General features: G+C 50.2%; 1 protein-coding gene across 1 annotated transcript in view; it reads left to right on the top strand.

Moving 5' to 3' along the window:
• Positions 1 to 17331, top strand: part of LOC124527901 (pleckstrin homology domain-containing family M member 1-like) — a 32668-nt gene extending 15337 nt beyond the window's left edge. The window contains 3 exon segments of the mRNA XM_047101187.1: positions 3484 to 3895; positions 12889 to 13159; positions 15893 to 17331. Coding sequence (XP_046957143.1) covers positions 3484 to 3895; positions 12889 to 13159; positions 15893 to 16884 — 1675 coding nt within the window. The 3' untranslated portion in view covers positions 16885 to 17331.
• The last annotated feature ends 2797 nt before the right edge of the window (positions 17332 to 20128 follow it).

Genomic DNA, 20128 nt, shown 5'->3' with positions numbered 1-20128 from the left:
TTGTCAGAGGTCGTTATCATGAGGCCTTCTCTTGGGGGCAATGATTCTTTGCACATGCAGCCCCCTCCTGTACTTTCATGAGCACCCCTGACCGCCAGGTGGTGCCGTGGACCCCAACACGCTAGTCCACGCGCTCAGGAAAAGCGCAGGCTCAGAATCGCTTGGCGGGGGGCACTTTATGGGGTGGTCATGCCGATTCTCCAGCCCATGCTTTTATTCCACACCTACGCCTCTGTGTACGTGCAATATACGTATGTATATAATACGTATATGTTTTCAGACTGTCTTCTAAATGAAAGCACAAACTTCTAGAATTTTTGAACAGGCAGTTTTTGAAAAACGCTGCCCTGAGCTGGACAGAAGTGGAAGGACCGGAGCGGTGTCACCGTTTCAGCCCTATGTTGCATTTTCTTCAAAAGTTTTGAAAATTCTCTTTCTTTCACTTTTCCTTCAAAACCTCATCTCTAGCACTTTTTCCCACTTGCTGTGCATGTCTCTTATTCTCTCTGGGTCCTGCCGACCAGCTCTGATCCTGGTGAGACTCTTGTGAACTTGATTTCATCCTGACAGTGGTGTTGATTTGGTGGAAACTCTAATTTATCACACAAGCTTCTTGCTGTCGGGTGGTGTTTCTTTATCCCCACACCCAGTCCACTCCATCATTAAAATGTGTCTTACAGATGAGGGGTCATTTATAATTGATAACCATTTCAGTAATGCTGGTGAATATTTCCGTAATTCTCCTTCCTTACATTTTTATAGCCATGTGTGTAGAGGCTAAGCAGTCTTGCCAGTGGCGATAAGAACAACCAGTGACAAATTGAGGTTAATGTTTATTGAGTACTTACTTTGTGCCAGACACTCTATAAGCATTTTACCTATATGATCTCATTCAGCCTTGAACACAGTCATAGGTGGGTGCTGTTACCGTGCCGGTTTTACGGGTAAAGGAATGAAGTCCGTGAACTTTAGGAACCTATTGTGGGGCCACAGCAGTGTTCCAACCAAAGCCAACCAACATCACCCTTTAAGGAAACCCCTTACCCACTAGCTATGGATTTACCTATTCTAGACATTTAATACCAATGGAATCATACACTATGTGGCTTTTTGTGACCTCCTTCCTTCACTTAGTAGGTTTTCAAGGTTCATCCGTGTTGTAGCATGGGTCATGGCTGAATAATATTCCATTGTGTGAATACACCACAATTTGTTTTATCTTTTCAGTTAGTGGACATTTGTTTTATTCCTATTTTTTGGCTACTGTGAATAATATTGCTGTGAACACTCATGTACAGGTTTTTGTGCAGACATTGTCTTTTAATTCTCTTGGGTATATACCCATGAGTTGAATTGCTGACTCATATGGTAACTCTATGTTTAACTTTTTTTTTTTTTTTCAACATTTTAATTTATTTTTGGGACAGAGAGAGACAGAGCATGAACAGGGGAGGGGCAGAGAGAGAAGGAGACACAGAATCGGAAACAGGCTCCAGGCTCCGAGCCATCAGCCCAGAGCCTGACGCGGGGCTCGAACTCACGGACCGCGAGATCGTGACCTGGCTGAAGTCGGACGCTTAACCGACTGCGCCACCCAGGCGCCCCTATGTTTAACTTTTAAGGAACTACCAAACTGTTTTCCACAGAGGCTGCACCATTTTCACATTTCCGCCAGCAGCGTGTAGGAGTTCCATTTTCTCTACACCTTTGCCAACACTTGTTATTCTCTGTCTTTTTAATTTTTTAAAAAATTTTAATGTTTCTTATTTTAGAGAGAGACAGAGAGAGAGAGACAGAGCATGAGTTGGGGAGAGGCAGAAAGAGAGGGAGACACAGAATCTGAAGCAGTCTCCAGGCTCCGAGCTGTCGGCACAGAGCCCGACACAGGGCTCGAACCCACAAACCGTGAGATCATGACCTGAGCCGAAGTCGGATGCTTAACTGATTGAACCACCCAGGTGCCCCTCTGTCTTTTTTTATTATAAGCATCTTGGTAGGCATAAAGTAGTATCTTATTACGGTTTTGATTTGTATTTCACTACCGTCTAATGATATTGAGCATCTTTTCATGTACTTTCCATTTGTATACCTTTAGAGAAGTGTCTCTGTAAACCTTTGCCCATTTTTCAGTCAGATTATTTGTTCTAATATTATTGAATTGTAAGAGCTCTCTGTATTCTGGATACTAGACCCTTATCAGATATATGATAATACTTGGATATAAGATATGCAGATTTTTTTCCTGTTCTATGGGTTATCTTTTTACTTTCTTGATAGTATCCTTTTGAAGCACCAAAGCTTTTAGTGTTGATAAAGTCCAGTGTACCTATTTTTTATTGTTTACTTATTTGTTGGCTGTCATATAAGAAACCATTGCCTGACCCAAAGATTTATACCTGTTTCCTTCTAAGAGTTTTATAGTTTTAGCTCTTACTTTTAGGTCTTTGATCCATTTTGAGTTCATTTTTTATATGGTGTGAGGTAGGGGTCCAACTTTCTTCTTTTGCATGGGACTGTTCGCTTATCCCAGCACCATTTGTTGAAAAGACTATTCTCTCCCCACTGAAATGTCTTGGGCTGCAAATCAGTTGCCCATAAATGTATGGGTTGTTCACCAATGTTTGACTAGCATGTCTTGAAATGTTGTTTGGGGTTATGATGTAGATAAGAGCACACAGCTCAGCCAGAAGACATTAAGGTAGAAACTTGAGTTCTAACATCCTTATGGAAATGAGCCCACGTTAAGGGGAGTTTGGCACGTCTTCTGACCGAGTCTAAACCATTAGGGCAGATATGGGCAATCTCTTGGGCCCCGGGTAGCTTTGTTGTTGTATGAATCTGTATTCGCCCGTGACATACTCTATTGGTTCATAAACAAAGGAGGAGACAGCAAATAGTTCTAGTTCAGAAACAGAATGTGGATTCTCAGAAGCCTCAGGAGAAGGGGAGCAGCCACTAGCCAGTGCACATTTTAGAAGGCCCAGAGTAGTTTTCATGTGCGTGCGTGTGTGTGTGTACGTAAAGACAGTAACACTGGCTCCCCGTAGTCCCTGAAGCACCACTGAAGGGCAGGAAGAGGCAGTACCATTGGAAGAGTGAGCAGGTGCACACCCTATGTATACTTGCGTGCACACTCCTGCACCCCGTGTACACTGATCTCCGGCAGCAGGTCCTGGGAACAGGAGGCATGTGGGACCCCAGATACGGCCCAGCTCTGGTGGACCAGCGCTTGCACTGGAGATCCCGGGCCCCGCAGTTCCCTTGGCCGCCCGCTCTACCTCAGTCCCAGCTGGGGAGAAACTTTGTGAGGAGTGTCAGAGGAAGGCTTGTGTGTAAGCAGAGGAGCACGGTGGGTGGATGACGAGGATGTTTTGTTTTTGAAATCCCCAGACAGCAGTTTTGCCTTCTTACCGCTGTCCCAATAGCCTTGGGCATTCTAGCTGACAGCTTGTCACACAGGTTTCTCTGTTTAAAAACTTCCAGGGTATTGTCGGAATTCAGCAAAGCCCAGGTAAACTCTGTGCCAACCAACGGACTGAGCGGACTGAGTGGAGAAATGGAGATTCCCACGGGGCGGGCCTCACTCCCCCTCCCCGGCCTGGAGGCCAGCATCCCTTTTGATGTGCCCGCAGAGCCCCTCCCGCCCCAAGCATCCTCTGGGACTCAAGATGGGGACCGCAAGCAGGAGCCGCCTCCCCAGGCACCTGGCACCCTGGGCTTGCTGCAGTTGGGCACTGCCAAAGCTGTCCCCTCGGTGAGCATTTTAGACCAGAGGCCTTCCAGTCCCGTGAGAGAGGCGGCGGCCAGAGCAGTCAGCCCGGGGAGCGGCCAGCAGAAGTCTCTGGAGGATGACGGAGCTGCACGGAGCCTTGGGGTGTCCTCACCCACCAGCCCGGTGAGTGATACAAGCTTTTCGGGGAGAGGTCTTGGGGAAATGTCTCAGAGCTGGTGCAGGGTCTCCCCAGCTAGCCACCCCGAGTGGTCTCTGCCTTGTCTCCATTAGCCCCTCATATCTGTCACGGTGGACGTGAGCCAGACACGGTGCCAGTCCCTTCCCATGGGTCTCTCTTGTCCTCTCACATTGACCCCGTAGAGAAGATAATTCTCATCTGATCATAGACCCTGCGCATAACCACTGCCACTTATCAGCTCAAGGCCTCGGGCAAGGCACTTTGCCTCACTGAGCCTTGGTTTCCTCCTCAGCTCTTGTTATTATTAAATTCAGATTTGCTAAAATACCAGACTTTGAGAATACTCATCTTGCAATATGAGCCAGGTTAGAACTGCACCATCCCATATGGTAACCACTAGCCACACACGGCTGTTGAATGAGCGTGTAAAATGTGGTTAGTCCAAACTGAGATAAGCTATGTGAAATAAACACTGCATCTTGAAGGCTTAGTCTGAAAAAAAAAGGTGAAATATCTCAATCATTTATCGATTATGTGTTCCAATGAAAATATGTTTGATATTGGGTTAAATATAAAAGTTAATTACACGTGTTTCTTTTTACATTTTAAAAACGTGGCTAGTAGAACATTTAAAATGATACATGTGGCTGGAATTCTATTTCTGTTGGGCAGTGCAGCTCTAGAATGGGCCGATCTCCTTTGTTGATAACCCCGAGGGAAGCCAGCCCTGGGAATCTCTTGCACAGAGCCATGGGTCAGAGGCTTGAGAACTATCGGCCCAGTGAAGCGGTTTTCAAAGCTGTGGACCTGAGCTCTTTGCCATTTCACATTTGTCCTTGAGGATGAATAGCCAGGGTAGGAAGTTGTATGCACGTGTGCACGCGGACATACAGAACCCCAGGTTTATCCCAGCTGCTGTCTGGGGTCACGTTAGGATATAGTCTTGCTTTTTCAGCTGCATCCATGCGTTTCTCTCATCCGGTAGCTTCCAGATCCTGTAACTCAGGATGGGGCCAAGGCCGTGAAATAGATTAGGACATGCGCGCGCACGCGCGCACACACACACACGCACACACACACACTTTTAAATAGCTTTATTGAGATATGACTCATATACCATACAATTCACCTAATTAAAGTGTATAATTCCATTTTTTTTCGTATATTCACAAGGTTGTGCAGCCATCACTACAATCGAATTTGAAAATATTTTCATCCCCCATAAAAGAAATCCCTTGGGACGCCTGGGTGGCTCAGTCGTTTGAGGGTCTGACTTCAGCTCAGGTCATGATCTGTGGTTCACAAGTTCGAGCCCCATGTCGGGCTCTGTGCTGACAGCTCAGAGCCTGGAGCATGCTTCAGACTCCCTCTCTCTCTGCTCCTCCCCTGCTGATGCTCTGTCTCTATCTCTCTCTCAAAAAATAAATAAAAACATGTGAAAAGAAAAGAAAAGAAATCCCTTACCATTAGCAGTGACGCCCCATCCTCCTCCTCCGGCCTCACTCCTCTCATCCCCTGGCAACTACTTATTTCCTTTGTCTATAGATTTGCTATTCTGGACATTTCACAGAAATGGAATCATGTAATATGCAGCGTTTGGTGACTGGCTTCTTCCAATTAACATACTGTTTTCGGGATTCATCGTTGTCGGAGCCTGATCTGTGCTTCCGGGAGTAATAATTCATTGTAGATTCCTTTGTATGAACCCGTCACATTTTATTTTGTCCTTCATCAATTGATAGACTTTTGTTTTTTTTCCACCCATTTTTTTTGGCTAATATAAATAACACAGCAATGAACATTCATGTACAAGTTTTTGTGTGGGTGTATTTTTGATTGTCTTGGATGTATACCCAGCAGCAAAATCTCTGGGTCCCATGGTAAGTCTATATTTAACCTTCTGAGGAACTACCAAACTGTTTTCCAAAGCAGCGGCCCCATTTTATATTCCCACCAGCAATGTATTCCATCCTCACCAAGTTCTTACTGTCTTTTTAAAAATTGTCATTATAGCTAGCCGAGGGCACCAGCAGTATCTACTTACGGTTTTGATTTGCGTTTCTTGAATGACTAATGATGTCAAGCATCATCTTGTTTGTGTGACTTTTGGGCATTTGTAGATCTACTTTGGAGAAATGTCTATTCAGAACCTTGGCCCATTTTTATTTTATTTTGTTTATTTTTCACTTATTTATTTTGTGGGAGTGCTGGCATGAGTAGGGGAGGGGCAGACAGAGAAGGAGAGAGAGTCCCATGCAGGCTCCTTGCCGCTAGCACAGAGCCCGATGCAGGGCTTGAACTCACGAAACGTGAGGTCACAACCTGAGCCAAAACCAAGAGTCAGATGCTTAACCCACTGAGCTACCCAGGCACCCCTCGGCCCATTTTAAAATGGGATTATTTGTCTTTTTATTATTGAATTATAATAGTTCTTTATATATTCTGGATTGTATACCCTTATTAAATACATAATCAGCAACTATTTCCTCCCATCCTGTGAGTTGTCGTTTCACTTTCTTGGTGGTAACATTTACAGCATAAATGTTTTCAATGTTGATAGAGTCCAATCTACCTATTTTTTTCTTTCACCATTTGTGCTTTTGGTGTCCCGTGTATACCCGTTTCCTAGCCCAAGGTCACAAAGATTGATGTGTTCTTCTAAAAATTTTATAGTTTTAGCTCTTACATTGAGATCTATGATCCATTTTGAGTTGCCTTTTGTATATGGTATAAGGACGAGGTCCAGCTCGATTCTTTTGCATATTGATGTACAGTGGTACCAGCACCATTTGTTCAAAAGACTATTATTTCCCCCTTTAGAACGTTTTCGAGGAATGCTGTAAAGTGATCTTTAGTACACATCTCAGTGAGTAATTATATACGACGTACCCTCTATGGCCACCCTCCAGATGGAAACATAGAACATTTCCAGCCCACCAGAAGGCTCTCTCATGCCTTGTCCCATTGTTCCCCTCTAAAGGAAGCCTCTATTCTGACTTCTAGCACCGTAGATTAATGTTTCCTATTGTTCGACTTCATTCGTATGGAAGGAACTGTACAATGCATACTCTTTTGCTTCTTTCACTGAGCATTATGTCTGTGGGGTTCACCTGTGCATATAGCTATAGTTTCTCCATTGTTCTGTAGCATTCCATTGTAAGAGTATATCACAGTGCATCTATCCATTCTCCTGCTAACAGACATTTGGGTTGTTTCCAGGTTTGGGCTATTATGATGAAAGCTGATGTGAACGTTCTTACATCAGTATTTCGGTGAACCCCTCTGCACTCTTTTCTGGGGGTATATATCTAGGAGCGGAATTGCCCAGTCATTGGGAAGGCATATGTTTACCTTCCACGTTTTTTATTTATTTTTGGGACAGAGAGAGACAGAGCATGAACGGGGGAGGGGCAGAGAGAGAGGGAGACACAGAATCGGAAACAGGCTCCAGGCTCCGAGCCATCAGCCCAGAGCCTGACGCGGGGCTCGAACTCACGGACCGCGAGGTCGTGACCTGGCTGAAGTCGGACGCTTAACCGACTGCGCCACCCAGGCGCCCCGGCATATGTTTACCTTTAGTGCATACTGCCAAGCAGTTTTCTAACAGTGCTTGCATTGACTTGTACTCACGTTGGCAATATGTGAGCATTTTCATTGCTTTTTATCCTAGCCAGTGGGTCATCAGTCTTTTTCATTTCAGTCACTCTAATAGGTGTGTAGTGGGACCTCACTGTGGTTTTAATTTGCATTTCCCTGATGACTAACGATCTTGATACCTTTTCGTTTGCTTATTGGCTATTGGAAGTCTCTAAGTCATTGCTTCATTCTTAAATTGAGTTGTGTGTATTTCCTGATTCATTGGTAGAGGCTCTTTACATATTATGGATATGTCTTTTATTAGAGAAAAAAATATGTCGCATATACATATAGCAAACGTTTCTTCAAGTCTATGGCTTGCCTGTTTTTTTAACGTTTATTTATTTATTTTGAGAGAGAGTGTGTACGCTCATGCGCGTGCAGAAAAAGAGGGAGAGAGGAATGCCTGGGTGGCTCAGTCGGCTAAGCTCAGGTCATGATCTCGCGGTTCACGAGTTCGAGCCGTGCGTCGGGCTCTGTGCTGACAGCTTGGAGCCTGGAGCCTGCTTTGGATTCTGTGTCTCCATCTCTCTCTCTCTGCCCCTTGCCCACTTGCACTCTGTCTCTCTCTCTCTCTCTCAAAAATAAACATTAAAAAACAAAAGAAAAAGAGAGGGAAAGAGAGAGAATCCCAAGCAGTCTCCACACTGTCAGTGCAAAGCCTGACTTGGGGCTTGAACTCACAAACTGTGAGATCATGACCTGAGCCGAAATCAAGAGTTGGATGCTTAACTGATTGAGCCACCCAGGTGCCCCTATGGCTTGTGTTTTAAATCTCTTAATGGTATTTTTCGTGGAGCAGAAATTCTTGGTTTTAATGCTCTTCAATTTATTGGCCTCTCTGTGGTTTACGTATTTTGTGTCTATTTTTAAGATCTCTACCCAAAGCTGTGAAGACCCCTGTATTTTCATCTAGAAGCTTTGTTGTTTTACCTTTTGTAATTAGATTTATGATCCACTTGGGATTAAGTTTTGTGTATGGTGTGAGGTAAGAGTCAAAAGTCACGTTTTGTCCATACAGATATCGGACTGACTAGCACCACTGACTGAATGTGACTGTATAAGCCATGTAGCTGTATAATGAGGGTCACAGTCTCCATTTTTTACTATCCTGAAGAGTCTTCAGGGCCCAGAATGTCAGAGGACTCTGAAGGTTTTGAGCCGACAACTGTCAACACCCTGAAGGGTAAAGAAGAACGACTCCACAGCCCCCGGCTTGAGCTGGAAGCAGGGGGCTACCCCTAGGGTCTGGGGCTGCGCGCCCTAGCAGGATGCCACAGAGTGGCGTTGACCAAGCTGAGTTCACTCCCATCCAAGACCTGACTCGTGTTGTGTCTCAGCTCCGACATCCTGTCTTGCCAGGGTCCCAGAGCTGATGGGACAGGGCAGCTTAACTTGTCACCCAAGCTCCTCTGGCCTCCGGCAGCTTCTGCCACCGCAGGCTCCTTTCAGCCCCAGGCTTTTCCATTTGCCATTCCATCTGCCGGGACCCTTTCCCAGCTCACCCCTTTTCCTCACCCTTGTCTCCGCCTTCCCCCAGCACCCTGTCCCAAAAGCACCGTCCCCAGTGACTCCCTTTCCCATTTGCCTGCTTCACTTGATTTCCTGCCTCTGGACTCGAATATCGGCTCCGTGATACGGAAGAGCATGTCTGTTCCCTTCTGTAAGGTCAGCTCTGCACACCGTACCTGGGTGAGTGCAGGCGTAATTAATGGTTCTCGAACTCTCAGAGACTCTCGAGATGCCAGCTTGGGAGTTTACGCTGAGAAGTAGGCCGCCAAGTGCATGGGCTGGGCTGGTGGGTCTGACCAGGGCGGGCTCCGCCTCCCTGCAGGCCTCAGGGGACTCAGGTTGCTGAGAGCCCACAGGGCCCACTCATCCCTCCACTAAGTGGATAGTCGCTGGGCACTCCCGTGCAGCCCACCTGGTGGACCCCCGGCTCCACCCCGCGTGTCACCCCTGTGAGTCTCATTTTCCTGTGCTTCTGTCACTTAGTCACTGCCATTTATTTGACACTTTGGTGGCGTGGGGTGGGGGGGTGGTGAGTAGAGGGTTCTGACTGTCAAGGCGTATAACCATGAGAGCCATTCAGTCTTTCTTTAAAAAAGAAACAAAAAACATTATTTTAAATTCATTCACCACAGAGGCCCTGCGCTGGGCCAAGCACCATACTTGGTACGGTGATGGGACAGGACGGACAAGGGCCCTGCTCCTTGGGGACAGACACTGGATCAGGCAAGTCATTACCCACATCATAATTACACTGGTGACAAGTGCCAGGAAGGAGAGGGGCCGGGAGTGGGGGAGCTAAGGGGACTTCTATTTGTGGACTCCGGGGGGCTGTGAACGGATTTCTCAGTTGCACTCCAGAGGACAGTCTGGATTCTAAGACTTCACCCAGTGAAAGTGGCATTCCTCTGTCTCGGGCCCCTCGTGGCAGGTGCTGCCATGGCTTTGACCCGTGGTCTGTGGTGGTTTCCTCCACTGTTAGAGCGGCAGGGAACTGGCCAGATGTGGGGGCTTGAATGAGCAGAAGGTAGGAAGGTAGGTGGTAGGAAAGGGGAGGGGGAACAGTGGGGTGCTCCCCCCACACCCCGCTTCGTGACCGGGGGCCCTGGCTGGGGCACAGCTACAGAGCTCTGTCCAGGTCTGTGTGCAGTAGCTCCAAGGACCCAGTGTTCCCACTGGTTTTGTCTGTTGTCTAAGAGAACAAAAGATGTTTCCTGGAGTATCATTTCCTGGGGGCTGACCTGTGGCTGCTGGACTGTGTCTGAACATTTCCCGGTGGTCTCCCTCGCCTCCTCGGAGAGAGAAGCCCTCACCAGTGAACTTATATCACCTCACAATTCACATTTGTCTCCTTCCTTCCAGTCCCCTTGCCCCAGCCTTGTTATTTTATGCCAAAGACGTTTGATACTCAAGAATTATTCCCTCATCTGTGATAACTCTGTGCCAGGCAGAAAGAAGAGTGGCCATTGCATACAGCTTGGTAGGTGCTGGGTGGGGTGGGCAAAGAATGCCGTGGGAGCCCCGAGGAGTCCCTGACCCAGCTAGGCAGCGGGAGGAGTGTAGGCTGGGGAATAGTCAGGAAAGCTTCCCAGAGGAGGTGATGGACGGCCCCTGAGCTGAGTCTTAAGGAATAGTGAGCTGGGAGGCCGCAGGACTTCCCAGGTGTGTGTGCCAGGCTCTGTGGGGCTCCTGGCCATTTTCCTCGGGGAGCTCCCCTGGGTCTCTATGGCCCAGGCAGGCTTTGTTCAGAATCTTGTGTTGCAAATGCTTCCCAAGTAGCCACCCTGATTGACACATTGTCCTGTCACTGACTGAAGGAAGCACCTGCTAATTCCGAGGGTTTTCAGAGGGAGCCCTGGAGCCCAGCTCTGAGGCCCCGATACTCGCGACTCAGAGTTCTCCACTCTTGGCTTAAGGTGCCATAAAGCATCTGAATGGATTAAAGTGTGCAAACCAATCCCTCTAGGGCAGCCTCAGCCTTACTCCCCTTCCGCGTCTACGGGAGCAGAGAGGGCAGTCTCGTTTAGGGGGTGGAAATAGCAACTTCAGGGTGAGGTTGGTGACACTTAACAAAATAGCTGGGCTGGACCCACCTCTCGTGTGAGTCACTTCCTCTGTGTAGACAGCCACTTAGGGCAGTCCAGCCAGCTTTCTTCTTGCCTCTGCTCATCCATGCTTAGGCACAGAAAGGCAGGGAGTGCTTGAAATGGGGGAGGGGGGAAGCTAAAATCCCTTCCCACAATTCTGTGACCCCAGACCCACCCCACTTCTCCCACTGGTGAGCAGCTTCAGTCTCAGACAGCTACAGAAGGGGTCCTGGGTCCTGCTCACCCATGCCTCCCTCATCTCAAACCCTATAAGCAGGGCTGACAAACTGTAGTCCTTCAATAACTGGTGCTGGGATGATGGGATGTCCACCTGCGACAAAATAAAGGTAGACCCCTTCCTCACACCATACACAAGAATTAACTCAAAATCAGTTGGAGACTTAGGGGAGCCTGGGTGGGGTGGCTCAGTCGGTGAAGCCTCCGACTTCGGTTCAGATCATGGTTCGTGAATTCGAGCCCCACGTCGGGCTCTGTGCTGACGGCTCAGAGCCCGGAGCCTGCTTCTGATTCTGTGTCTCCCTCTCTCTCTCTGACCCCCCCCCCACTCTCTCGCTGTCTCTCTCAAAAATAAATAAACATTAAAAATTTTTTTTTAATAGGTAAAGAATTCGAATAGACATTTCTCCAAAGAAGATCTACTGGTGTCCACTGAGCACGTGAAAAGATGCTCGGTGTCATTGTCCTTAGACACTGGGGAAATTGCAAACCCAAACCACAAGACGGTACTTCAGACACGTGAGGATGGCTATAATCAAACAGATAATAAAAACGTTGGAAAGGATGTGGAGAAATTGGAATCCCCATATGTGGTGGGAATGTAAAATGGTGTAGTCACTTAAGGAAAGAGTTTGGAAATTCCTCAGAAAGTTAGACACAGTTACCGAATGGCCCATCAGGTGCACTCATAGATATGTACCCAACGGAACGGAAAACATACGTCCACACAGAAATGGTTACGTGAATGTTCGTGGCAGCATTATTCATAATTGCCCCAAAGCAGAGACAACCCAGATGTCCATCAGCTGATGAACGGACAGACCAAATGTGCTACATCCATACCTTGGAATACTAGTTAGTAATAAAGAAATACTGATGCCTGCCACAACATGGATGGACCTAGAAAACCTGATGTTCAGAGAGAAGGCAGACACAAAGACCACATTTAGAAGATTCCTTTTATATTGGGGCACCTTGGTGGCTCAGTTGAGCATTCAACTCTTGATTTTGGCTCCGGTCGTGATCCCAGGTTCGTGAGATTGAGCCCCACGTCAGGCTCCACACTGAGTGTAGAGCCTGCTTAGGATTCTGTCTCTCTCTTTCTCTGCCTGTCTGTCCCCCTCCCCTGCTCATGCTGTCTCCCCCACACACACCCCGAAATAAATAAATATACATACAAATGAATAAAAAGACAAACCATAAATGAAGATTCTGTTTATGTAAACAGAATGGACAGATCTCTAGAAACAGAAAGTAGATTAGTGGTGGCCTAGAACTGGAGCGGTTGAGGGGAAATGGGGACTGACTGCTCCCGAGCACGGGGTTTCTTTCTGGAGGAATGAAAATGTCTGAAGTTCGTGGTGCTGGTTGCACAACTCCGTGAATACACTGAAACTATTCAGTCGTGCGCTCTAAATGGGTTCCTTTGATGATCGGTGAATTGTGTCTCCATCAAGATGTCTGTAAACCTTCAAACACCACCTATGTCTTCCCTCCCTTCCCACTAGAAGAGCAGGAGCTGGATTTCAGAGGATGACTTCTACCGGCCTCCCCAGGAGCCGCCCGCAGAGAGCCCTTCAGAACACTCCGTGGCTTCTTCCGGAGGGACTCCGGAGTCCAGGCCTGGGCTCCTCCGGCATTTTTCTCAAGGGCCAAGGAAAAGCCACTCCACGGGGGCCTTAGACCAAGCGTGCGTGCCTTCCCCAGGAGGCTGGCCAAGCAGGGCAGCGGCGGCCCAGGAGCACCAGAACTTCAGGGTGGTGCACCGTAGGCAGATGGGTAGGTGACCGCAGGGTTCCAGTGACCTTGCCGCGGGGACAGTGCCTTTTGGAGAGCAGTGCCAGAGCCCTCTTTTCCATTACCGGTTGGGTAGTGTATTCTCACGAGCAAAACCTCTTCCCAAAATGTAATCAGGAACACCCTTGCTGAGTAATTCAGGGAAGCATTTCAGGAAAAGTGCTATATTTTCTCATGAGAGCTCCACAGTATCATGCCCCCAAACCTGTTTCATATATTGAAATACTGAAACTCTCCCCCCGAGGTCGTGTGACTATGCACGACTCTGGGTTCTGCCTGTAGCTCAGAGCAAACCCTGCCTCTGGAAGGCATTTCAGTGCCCCTTCCCGAGACCTCTGTCTTCGATGGTTTGTTTAACAGCTCTGGTGGGGGTGTATCAGCTCTGCCATCTGTTAGCCGTCCTCTGTGCGCTGTTTACAATGAGGCCAGCTCGAGTTCCGCACCCTGTGCAATTCTAAAAAGCATTCAGTAACCATAACTGAATTTCTCCACAACCCCCACAAACAGAAAAGTCTGCCCTGGAGCCGGTCTCTTTCTCACTTCATTTTCTTTTGCCGTGACCCAGCAGACGATTCCGGCCAGGTTCCTAGCTTAGGAGAGCCCTGGTCTCCACACTGGCTTCTTTTAAGTTTTTCTTGTAGTCCGTGTAACCATGCCAGAGAAAGTGTGCCTCATGCGTAGGCCGTCAGGTTCCCTGAAGGGTAGGAAGACCCTATACAATTATCTGAAATCTCCAAGGCTAGTTCAGGCTGCGGAAGAGAGAATTGTGCGTCCTTTGGACCCCCCAGTTGCTGGCAGAGCCCTAGGAACCAGGGAGCATAGAGGGGTGTGTGGTGTCCAGGCACACACTCATTCAGCGGGTATTTATTAAGTATCTGTGCTGTGCCAGGCTGTTCTGGGTGCTAGGGACACAGCAGGAAGCAAAGCAACGTCCCTGTCTTCACAGACTTCTTATATCCTAGTGCAAGAGGCAGGGAAGAAGGGAATTAACAAGTAAATGTATTGTATGGGCTGGTGATAATAATTGCTATGGAGAACTTGGGGAGTGCCACGGCAGGGGAGCATACTATTTCATATGGGTGGCCAAGGAAGCCCTCACAGATAAGGTGACATTTGAGGAGATGTGCAGGGAGAGAGGCAGGAAGGCACGGGCCGACCTGTGTGGCTCCAGCAGGGGAACAGATGCAAAGATCCTGCCATGGGCACGTGCCCAGGAAACCAAGGAGATGGGAAGGGGGTGGTTAGAGATGAGGGCGGAGTGACGGAGGGCCTCGCGGGCCACAGAAGGGATGTTAGCTTTCCCTCCGAGGGAGATGGCAGTCATTGCAGGGTTTGGGGCAAAGGGACGTGATCCGACTTCCTTTAAATGGGGAGTCATCCTGGCTCGTATGTTGAAGGACCTCAGGGGAGAGAGACCAGTCAGGAGGCTCTCGCCATAAGCCAGGCCAGGGGTGACAGCCGTCGGAGCCCGTGTGGTAGCGGTCGAGGTGGTGAGAAGCAGAGGGTTCCGGATGTGCCAGCAGGATTCGCTGATGGGCTGCGTGTGTATGTGTGTGACAGAAAGGAAAGGTTTTTAGCCCAAGCAGCTCGAAGGATGCAGTTTGCCATTTATGAGATGAGGGATGTTGGGAGAAAAGCTGGTTTGCAGTGGGAGGGGCAGGAACTGATTTTCGGGGATGTCAATTTTGAGATGCCTATTAGATATCAGCCCTACATGGCACAGGTGGAGATCTGAACCTGAAGTTCAAGGGCAAGGTTCAGGCTGGAGATAAACGCTGGGGAGCTGTTGGCATAAAGCCCTGAGCGTAGGCACGATCAGGTAGGAGGTGGGTGTCAATGGAGAAGGGGACCCAGGACTGAGCTCTGGGGTGCTCCAATGTTGACAAGTCAGGGAGAGGCGGAGGAGTGAGCCCGGGGGACAGAAGAGTGCCCGTCGTGGTGGAGGAGTACCCAGAGTGGCCCCTCAGCAGCCGTGTGAGGGAAGTGTCTCATGAGGGAAGGAGGGTCTCAGCTGTGTCCTGAGATACTGATGGGTCAGGCCAGATTGGCACCAAGGATTAGCCTTGGGATTTGGTGACAAGGAGGGCATGGGGCTTCCCAAATGCCGTTTCAGTGGAAGGAGGGGACAAAAACCTGACTGGAGCAGATTCAAGATGGAACGGGAGCAGGGGAACCAGAGACAGTTGTGACACCTCCTCGAGGTTTTCTGTAAAGGGGACAGAGGAACAGGGTGGTAATTAGAGATGTGAGTGCCATCAAGAAAGCTATTTTTAAAGATGGCAGAAATAACAGCGTGTTTGTGTGCTGATGGGAACGAGCCAGGAGGGAAGGGAGAAAGCAGTGACACGGTGGGGGGTGGCGGGGGGGGCTGCTGGAGAGACGTCCCTGTCCTTGAGTGGGCGGTGGGGAGGGGTCCCCTGTGCAGACGGAGGAGTTGGCCTCAGACTGAGCCGGAAGTTCATCCCCGGTGACAAGGGGGAAGTCTGAGTGTGGGTACAGATGCCATAGTGAGGGCTCTGTGGAGGTAATTTTTTTAGTCCTTTTTTTTTTTTTTTTCTCTCAGTAAAATTCAGGAACAAGGTCAACAGCTGAGGGTGCGGATGGGACGAAGGCACTCCTAAAGCGTTCTCGCGGCAGCCCCTGTCCCCACCCGCTGCAGGGCCTCGGGAGGTAGAGGCTTGGCCCGCCTTCTAAAGTGCCTCTTTCTGCCCCCAGGGCTGTCCAACCCATTCCGGGCTCTCATGAAGCTGGGCACCGTGGAGCAGCGGGGGGCGATGGGCATCTGGAAGGAACTCTTCTGCGAGCTCTCCCCTCTGGAGTTCCGCCTCTACCTGAACACTGAGGAACGCACCTGCGTGGAGAACTGCTCCCTGCTGCGCTGCGAGGCCGTGGGGCCAGCCCACGGCGACGGCCGCTTCGAGCTGGTCTTCTCTGGCAGGAAGCTGGCCCTGCGGGCCTCTTCCCAGGACGAAGCCGAGGACTGGCTGGACCGGGTGCGGGAGGCCCTACAGAAGTGCCGGCCCCAGCAGGAGGATGAGTGGGTAAAGATCCAGTACCTGGAGCAGTCCGAGGACCCCCCAGACGCCCCCCAGGGTGGCCTCCCCTCCCACCCGGACCCACCCACTGAGCCCGAGACTCTCCAGGGCACGCAGTTCTGTTGGTCCTCTGCCCAAGTTCCTGAGCCAGACGCTATTAAAGAATCCCTTCTGTACCTGTACACGGACAGGACCTGGATGCCCTATATTTTTTCCCTATCCTTGGAGTCTCTGAAATGCTTCCGAGTGAGAAACAACGAGAAAATGTTAAGTGACAGCCACGGAGTTGAGACCATCCGAGATATCCTGCCAGACAAGAGCCTCGGGGGCCCATCTTTCTTCAAAATCATCAAGGCCAAGGCCGTCCTGAAGCTGCAGGCCGGGAATGCTGAGGAGGCCGCCCTGTGGAGGGAGCTGGTGCGCAAGGTCCTGGCGTCCTACTTGGAGACGGCCGAGGAGGCGGTGACACTGGGCGGGAGTCTGGACGAAAACTGTCAGGAGGTGCTGAAGTTCGCCACGCGGGAGAACGGCTTCCTGCTGCGGTACCTCGTGGCCATCCCCACGGAGAAAGGCCTCGACTCCCAGGGCTGCTTCTGTGCAGGTGCCCCCTTGCTGTCCCGCCACCCCCAGCCTGCCCGCCTCACTCTGCCTCGGGTGGGGCTCCCGATTTAGGCTCTCTGCCCTTTCCTGGCTCTCCACGAGCGCCCCCATGCCACCCCTGGGATGTTGCAGCAGACGTAGCCTCTGCTCCTCCCCAGCACCCACCGAGGCCAGCAGCCCTGCCGAGGGTTGGGACCTGTGGGTGCACAGCTCATCCTACTGAGTGCTGTGCAATAGAACATTCTCCGATGGTGAAAATATCCTAGATCTGTGCTGTCTAATACGGTAACTACAAGCCATCTGTGGCCCCTGAGGACTTCAAATGTGGCTAGTGTGACTAAGGAACCAAATTTTCAGTTTAACTTAAAGGTATTTAAATTGAAATGGGCGCCTGTGGCTTGTGGCCACCGTACGGGCCAGCACAGCTGTATATATTGTTCTGCAACTTGGTTTTGTTCTACTGAGGAATGTATTATGGATATCATTCTACGTCAGTACATCTGCCGTATCATTACTGTCCTCAAGCCTGATTCTTCTGTGTGGGACCACCGCGCCAGCTGCTTTGTTTGGGTTATTTAACTTAGTCCTAACAATAACCTGTCCTGTGGTGAAGCCAGATGCGGACCTTGACGGTCCTAGAGCCTCGCTCTGGCCGTGTCCCCGCAGGGCCTCTCCACCCCATTGCTTTTCAAGGCTGTGAGATATTCCATGGCTCACGTTCCATTTCTAGCTCTTCTCCCCGACCCAGACCCCTGTTTCCATCACCTTCGGTTCTCCAGGGGGACTGTGAGGATTTTGCCCTGCCGCAGGGTGCCCTAGCAGGAGACGCGGCTGCAGGTGGTTTGGGGACCATCCTGTTGTCTGGAGCCTGTGGGACCGGAGGGAAAGTCTGCTTCGGGCATCCGGAAGGAAGTGGTCTGCGGTTTTCTTCCTGCAGAAGACATTTTCAAGTCCCTGCTCACTCCCTCCTCACACCCGCCAACCCCTAACACTCACGCTCTGCCCTTTCCGCCTGTGGGTGTTGGGCTCGGGGAGGAGGCCAGGCCCCCCAGGGCTGGTGGGGAGGGTCCCCCAGTGGGTGTGAATGCTGGCAGGGGGCGGCTCTCACTGTGCCTCTCACCCGCCAGCCCTCAGGCCGAGACTGAATCTGGGGGCTTGGGCTTCCTTCCTGCTGCAGGCATGGCTTTGTGGCCGGGTGGATGCCCACCGCCGGCATCCGGCTGTATTTCATGGTTCACAGGGCACTTTCAAAGCCTCATCTCCTTTAAACTTGGTCATCACCCCCACAGGAGAGCAAGGAGCAGCTGAATTTTATAGATACTGAAATGGAACCTCGTAAAACCTCGACGAAGGTTAGGATGAGGCAGCTATTAGGCAGAAGAGCCAGCCCTTCTCGTCCCAAGGCCAGAGGGCCTCTTTCCCCTGGCCCTGTGGGAGGCAGGCATGTGCTCAGGATCTGAGCCCCACTCTGACTCTCACCGCCCGCCGCTGTGGAGGGACCTCCAGCAGAGGAGCTGAAGCCGGACCCTGCACCACTGTCCTGAGATGTCCGGCCTCTCTGACTCCAAGCTGGCACCAGGCAGTGTCCAGACGGTCCTGCCTCCGGTTGGCCTCCCCACCTACTCCCTGCCTGTCGGCCGGCCCCATGGCCCCAGCTCCTACCCTGCTTGCTGAGGCGCTGACTCGGTTGCTTCCGTTTCTGGACCCCAGTGGAGGGGTGGGCCTACGGGAGGTTGGCATTGGTGAGCAAGCAGTGGGAACACTGAACACAGGCAGCTAGGTAGAAGAGGATGTGGGCTCTAACACCAACCCAACCCAAATCCGATTACCGGCTCTGCCACTTAGTCGTCCTGTGACTGGGCAGGTCTCCTGACCTCTCTGTGCACCGACTGCTTCGGCTGCAAAATGACAGCAATAATTGTAACGGTGTTTTGTCGTAAAGACTAAGTAATGGGGTTGTTTCTCAGCGGTGGGCATGTGAGTGACGGTTGTTTGATCTTTGTGTCCTCCTTTTATGTCTGCCCCTTCCTTAAATAGCAGGTCCTTCTGCCTAGGAGCTTCTGCGTTGTCCCCAGACTCTGGCCCCGCCACTGCTCACTCTCCTGCCGTCCCTCTCCCCAGGCTGCTCCCGGCAGATTGGCTTCTCGTTTGTACGACCCAAGCTTTGTGCCTTCTCTGGCCTCTATTACTGCGACATCTGCCACCAGGACGATGCCTCGGTGATTCCGGCCAGGATCATCCACAACTGGGACCTCACCAAGCGCCCGGTAAGCCTTGGGCCCAACCAGTCGTGGCCACACAGGGCTGAGGAGTGACAAAGGAATGGTCACTCCCCTTTGTTGCTGCTCTTTGTGTGGAGGAGTTTGACTCTAGGGAATTTAGGGTCACTGGTTCAGGCCCCATGATGGTGGGAGGGCCAACCAAGAAAAACCTGTGCTGCTGGTCTGTAGCCCCTGGGCAGAACTCTGTCAGTGCCTGCCTCGTTCCTCAGGTGGAGGTCTGAGGGTGGTTCTCTGCAGCTCCCATGGCCACGGACAAAACTGTTTAAGGCACCAGCAACTAGAGAGAGAGAAAGAGAGGGAGAGGAAGAATAGATAAGGAAAGATAGTTAGGATAGATTATATTTCTAGATGGATGGGGGATGGGTGGGTAGATAGTTGTGAATAGATAGATGGGCGGATGGGTTGGCGGGTGGATGTAGACAGATGGTTGGGTGAATGGATGTGGATGGAGGGATGGGTAGATGGATGTGGACCGATGGACGGGTGGATGGATGGGTGGGCTGGCCAACTGGCTGTACTTCCCCTTGGAGCAGTCAGCCTTCTCTGTATATTTGTTTACATACATTTGTAAAGTTGGGATCATTCTGGACTCATACTGATTTATAACAGGCTCTGTCCACTTGGTACCATTTAGTGTGATTTGGTCTTGAGTACTTTTTTATGTTCACCAAATGCTTTTGAATAAGATGTATTCTAAGATCTCTCTTTTCTTCTTCTCCACCTGAGCTTACCCACTTACCTAGCTATGTTACCATTAGCAAATTATTTAACTTCAGTTTCCTCATCTATAAAGAAGGATTAATAAGTACCTGCCTCAGAGGACATTACAGGAGATGGCACCCGCCAGTCTCTTAGAGCCTTACATCAGTGCCCTTTCTTTCTCCTGAGGCCTGCCACACCTTCAGCCCCTCATTCACTTGGTCAGAGCCTGCCTGGAGGAGCACAAACTTGGCTTTCTCCCAAAGGCACAGATTTCTGCTTAAGACAGACACAGAAGCACAAAGAAGAAGCTATTTGTTTCTCAAGACCCAGGC

Source organism: Lynx rufus, unplaced genomic scaffold (genome assembly GCF_022079265.1).
Source record: "Lynx rufus isolate CCGP_SWC_20201006 ecotype Redwood Valley unplaced genomic scaffold, mLynRuf1.p SCAF_59, whole genome shotgun sequence".
Lineage (NCBI taxonomy): Eukaryota > Metazoa > Chordata > Mammalia > Carnivora > Felidae > Lynx > Lynx rufus.
Note: the sequence above shows the minus strand (reverse complement) of the source record. Positions and strands in the feature narration are given on the sequence as shown.